General features: G+C 70.3%; 2 protein-coding genes across 2 annotated transcripts; one reads left to right on the top strand and one right to left on the bottom strand.

Annotated features, from left to right (window-relative positions):
- Positions 1-1,166: 1,166 nt before the first annotated feature.
- H696_01864 (hypothetical protein) lies at positions 1,167-2,433 on the top strand (the record flags this gene model as incomplete). The annotated part of the gene is made up of 3 exons (XM_009495765.1): positions 1,167-1,773; positions 2,003-2,065; positions 2,240-2,433. The coding sequence occupies exons 1-3, from the start codon at positions 1,260-1,262 to the stop codon at positions 2,431-2,433; spliced, it is 771 nt and encodes a 256-aa protein (XP_009494040.1). The 5' UTR covers positions 1,167-1,259.
- A 417-nt stretch (positions 2,434-2,850) lies between these two features.
- On the bottom strand, positions 2,851-5,240 carry H696_01863 (hypothetical protein; the record flags this gene model as incomplete). The annotated part of the gene is made up of 3 exons (XM_009495764.1): positions 2,851-3,298; positions 4,439-5,057; positions 5,142-5,240. 3 exons carry the CDS (start codon positions 5,238-5,240, stop codon positions 2,862-2,864), a joined length of 1,155 nt encoding a protein of 384 aa, XP_009494039.1. The 3' UTR covers positions 2,851-2,861.
- Between the last annotated feature and the right edge of the window lie 81 nt (positions 5,241-5,321).

The following is a 5,321-nucleotide window of genomic DNA, read 5'->3' as shown; positions in this document are numbered from 1 at the left end:
CCCCCCCCCCCCCCTCCGGGAGGGCCGGCACAAAATAACCCACCACCAGAGCCCCACCCAAACGGGCTTGCCCAGGGCGAGCACCATCCGTTTTTACACGGCGCGCCTGCGCCCCCGCATGCCAGGGCAATGACCGCGCGCATGCCGGTGCCCATTTGCACAAGCCCGCGGCCTGCGCACACAGACCCCGGGCGGCCGGGCCCATCCCGCTGGTGGCCCCCCCCCCCCCCCCCCCCCCCACACACACACACACACACACAGGAGATGGGCGGACGGAGGGCTAATTTCCGGTCCCCGCGTTCGGCGGGGGCCCGGGCGCGGCCCGGCCCGGCGTGGTGGGGGACAGACGGCCGAGCGCGCGTGGCTCATTTGCGGATTGGCGCGCCCGGGCCCCCGGGTCCGGGCGGGACTCGGCGGCAACCCACCTTCAAGGAGGGGGGAACCGGCGCGCGGCGCCGGCCGGGCGCGCCTGCCGTCGGCCAGGACGCCCCATGGGCGAGCGAGCGCCCACCTGTGACTAATTGCGCGACCACGCTCTGAACGCCTTTTGTGTCCCGACCCCTGGATGGGCACGTACGCGGGCGGACGCCCCGGGCGCACCTTTGCCCCGCCGGCCTGGCAGCCGGAGGGCCGGGGGGGGGGGGGGGGGCGCGAGCGCGGCACACGTCGTGCCCGCATCCCGGCCTCCTCGCGGCCCCGGCCCCGCCGGCCCCTCTCCATGTGTGGAGCCGAATAGAAAAAAAAAACGGACGTCTGCCCACCCCCCAACACCAATGCGTGTGCGCGTGGACGCCCCTCCGCCTCGCGGCCGAGGTTAAGCGGGGCTGATACTGGCGCTCTGCTCTTCGGGATCCCCTTCCGACACTGTAGCACGTGTCGCGTGATTGGCAGCACCGCCGGCGTGATGCGCCTCTGGCCGGCCCCCGATCAACAGATCGCAGTGGGCTCGCGTTGAGTCTCTCGTTGGACGGAGTGGGGGCCGGGGGGTCCGGGGGCCCGGAGGTGGGGGGGGGGCGGAGGGGGCCGGCGGCAAGCCCGGATGCAGGTCTCATGGGGCTGGTTGCTGGACGCCCCGCCCCCTCGGGCGGGTGTATTCTCCGTGCATGCAGCCGAGTGCTGCACACCCCCCACACCCCTGCGGTGAATTATCTCCCCCTCTCTCTCTCTCTCTCTCTCCCTCTCCCTCTCTCGCCTCCCCCCTTACCCGCTCACCTGGCCTCTCTTTCTCCTGGCTCCCGTTGCAACGCCACAACCAGAGGATGAGCTCCCGGGGACCGCCCCATCGGCAGGGGCAGCCACGCGAGTGGCACCAGACGGGCCCGGCTCGGGGGCGCGCGCACCATCCGGCCGGCACCGGGCCCCGGGTCGGGGAGGCTGGCGATGCCGGCTCCGGCGGCCGGGCCGGCTTTTTCTTCCCCTCGGAGGCCACATCCGAAGACCGGGCCTACCTGCAGGCCATCGAGGCAGCCGGCGCCGGGCACCGCCCCGGCGGGGGCAAGGCCACGGTGCTGGTTCCATCGCCGTCGGCGCATGACACGGCACCCGGCTCGATGCAAGGCGCAGCCGGGCCCGGGGCACTGGACTTCCACCTCCTTCGGGCGCATCTGCCGCGCGTGTCGGCCGACTGGCCCGGGCCGAGCGACGGGGTCGCCGCCGGGCCGGTGGACATCCTGATTGACTGCGGCCAGTGCCGATCCATCGACCAGATCGTCTCCCAGGCCATCGGCAACATGGACCGCAGCCGGGTTATCTTCTTGGTGGCCGTGGGCCGGGGTACGTTCACAAGCAGCCGCGCGCCGGGGGGGAGGGAGGGGGGGGGAGGGGGGGCCTCGCTGCTCGGCGAGGGCGGGGGGGGACCTGCCGCCATGCCTCCTCCTGGCCCGTATGCGGTTCCTGATGCTCTGTCGCTACCCTCTGTGTGTGTGTGTGTGTGTGCATGTGTATCCACACGTGCATGTGCCCCGGCACGCTTCGCCCCTCTCCCCGGCCGCCGGCGATGCAGCCATCCCCAACTGCATTTCGGCTGCCAGTCTGATGCAAGCGCAGCGGCTTTGCACAATCCGAGGTGCGCACGGATGCGTCGCCGCCAAGCTTGATGGTGCCGCGCCGGCTGACCGAGCGATCTCATGCGCACGCACGCACGCGCCCACGCCCCTTTGGGGGGCCCTGCCCCATGCGGCATTTGTCCGCCTTCTCGCGCCTCCCTCTGTGCGGCGCACGAAACAAAAAAAAAAAAAAGATGTCGACACATTCACCCTGGCAGGCTCGCAGCCGCCGGCCTCGTCATCGACACCCGGGCCGCCGCCGCCGCCGCCGCCGCTGCTTGCCAACACCGACGCCTCGAGCGAGGGCGACGCCCCGACCGGCAGGCGCCGGCGCAAACCCCCCGCCACCGCCACCACCGGGATCTATGTGTGCCTGGAGTTTGGCTGACCGTCCGGTGCTGTGCGGCCATGCGGATAGAATGTCATGAATGCATCTGCTCTTCTCTCTCTCTCTGCCTGCCTCCTTTCCTCCTCTACCAGGGGACGACAGGGGCGCGCGCGTGGGCAATCCCCCTGCGGTCTGCATCACCGCCACCGCCAATCGATGGCACCCTTCCTGCATGCGCAGTGAGCATGGCGTTCTATTTTTTTTTTTTGGCGGAGGGAGAACGCGTGTTTGCTCTCGCCCCCTTGCCCCCCTCCCCGTCCCCGCGCCTCCTGCCCCCGCCCGGATGTCGCGGACAGGGAGGAAAAAGGCGCCCGGGGACGCTCGGTCGGGCGGGACACAGGGAGGCGCAGGGGGGGGGGGGGGGGGGGGCCCCGGGGGGCCCGGGGGGGGGGGGGGGGGGGGGGGGGGGGGGGGGGGGGGGGGGGGGGCTACTCCGGCGGGCCGGCCCCCGGGTCCTGCACCTTGGCGTAGGGTGTCAGCGATGCGGCCGAGGAACTGGCCGAGGCGGCGCCCGGTGGTGGCCGGCCAGTGGCCTCCTCGGCCGAGCCGCCTCTCCCCGGTGAGGAGGGGTCAGACGCGCCGTCGCTGCTGGACTGCGAGAGGATGTCAAAGGACCGGCTACTGGAGCGCGCCGAGTCGGGAACTTGCGCGGCCGGCGGGTTCGAGGGCCGGTGACTTGCGGCGTCGCTGCTGGGCCCGGGGCTCCCCCTCGGCACCAGCGACCTCAAGGAGCTCAGCAAACCCTGGACAAACTGCGTGGAGGGGCTTGGCGAGGGGGAGGGCGATGAGTTGGCCGAGCGAGAGCCCGATTCACGGCCCGAGCGGCCTGCCGGGCTGCCGGCCGCGGCCGAGGCTGCGCCATCATCTGCCGAGCACACGAGGAGGGTTTTTCAGCTGGCACGTCAGTGGCGGCGTGGTGGGATGCAGAGTACAGGCTGCTAAGAGTCGAGGAGGGCGGGGAGGTCGGAGAGGGGGGAGAGGGCGTAGAGGGAGGCGAGCAGGCAGAGGGAGGCGAGCAGGCAGAGGGTGCTCCCCTTGCCACCGGCTTCTCACGTCCATGCAGACAGACAGACAGACAGACAGACAGATACACACACACAGACACACACACACACGTAAACACGCATATACACATGCATGTATGCACACACTGCATACATGTGACCCAGACACCCCCTCCCCCCCCCCCTCTCTCTAGTACTGGGAGAAAATACGTGGATATGGGGACAAATTCAAGGACATGCGCAGGGGAAATGAGGAGGAGAAGCAATACACACACACACACACAGACACACACTCGTGGAAGAGGGTGGGAGGGACAAAAATGAGGGGGGAATCGCGGAAGGAGGAAAAAAAGGCGAGACAAACGGGGGAAGATAGGCGGCAGGAAGGGCAACCGACGATGGGGAGAGGTAGGGGAAAAGACAGCGAGAGGGGGGGGGGGGGCGGGGGAGGGAGGGAGGCAGATGAAAGGGAGCGGGGGGAGGGGCAGGAAAAGGGAGGGGACATGTGTATGCAGGGCAGGCGTGCGCGTGTAGCACTCTCGCGTCTGGGCACAGCCGTCCCGCCCGCTCCCCGCCCGTCCCCCCCCCCTCTCGCATGGGCGCATGGCCGCGCACGCGCACGCACCCCGCATCAAGCAGGGAGGGGAGGGGAGGAGGGGAGAGGGGAAGGGAGGGGGGGGGGAGAGCAGCACAGGGGGGAGGTGCGCGTGTCACGCGCTCGCGCCCGAAAAGGGGGAAGGAAGAGGGAGAGAGGGCTGAACAAGAAAGGGCATGGTGCACCAGGGGGGGGGGGGAAGGACACGCGGCTACTCTCTAGGGAGCGGCGTCGGCGCGAGGGCGCTTGGCCACCGGCGCCGGGGCCGCGGCCTCCCCTTCGGGGCAGGAGCGCCGGATTTGCTGCTGACCAGCCAGGGCCCGACAGTCGCCGTCGCCACCGCCACCGGAGGAGAGGCCCAGCCCGCGCGAAGGGGAAGGAGGGGGCGAGGGGCTGCTGGTCGTACCCGTGGTCGCAGGAGCAATGGCAGGGGCAGCAGGAGCAGGATCCATCAAGGGGGCAGCACTCCCGGGCGGGGGCGGAGAAGGCGCACCGGCGCCGGCGCCGCTGTTGCTGGGGGTGGGGGGTTCGGCCATGCCGGAGGAGGAGTGCGACTCCATGGAGAGGAGGCAGCCGTCATCGGTGGCCGATGGCCGGGCCTCGGTGACCGGCACTGAGCGGGCCGAGCCGGTTGATGAGGCCGGCCCGGGAGGGGCGGGCGGCGGAGGTGGCGGAGGTGGCCGAGAAACCTGGCCATCAGCGCGGCCGCCGCTGTCCCGGCCGCCATTGCCACCACCACTGCTCCCGCCGCCGCCGCCGCCGCCGCCGCCACCGTTGGTGCTGGTGCTGGCATCGCGCCCGCCGGCGGCGGCAGTCGACGACCCGGCACCGCGGAGGGCGTCAAACGCCTGGCGTAGATGCCCAAGGGCAGCGGTGATGGCCGCCTGGTCGGGGGAGGCGGCATCGGGGCGATCCGTCGAGTGGTGCTCCAGGAGCTGCTCCGTGTCGTGGATCTGCCGCGCGAGGCTGTTTTGCATGGAGATGTTGTACTCATCCAGCTCGGAGTTTGGGCCGAAGGTGATTGTCTGTCGGTCGGCGAGGATGGTGTGGCGGAGGGCGGGGAGGGTGGGGGGCGGGCATGACGAGGGCAGGTGGGCAAGAGGATACACCGGGGTAACAGGATAGAGGAGCAGGAGGACAGGAGGACAGGAGGACAGGAGGACAGGAGGACAGGAGGACAGGAGGACAGCATGGTAGCATGACAGCATGACAGCATGGCAGCATGGCAGTGTAACAGTTTAGCAGCACAACAGCACAGCAGCACAACAGCACAACAGCACAACAGCACA

The sequence above is a fragment of the Fonticula alba genome, assembly GCF_000388065.1.
Source record: "Fonticula alba strain ATCC 38817 unplaced genomic scaffold supercont2.3, whole genome shotgun sequence".
Classification (NCBI taxonomy): Eukaryota; order Rotosphaerida; family Fonticulaceae; genus Fonticula; species Fonticula alba.
This window is presented reverse-complemented; position numbering and strand designations above follow the sequence as displayed.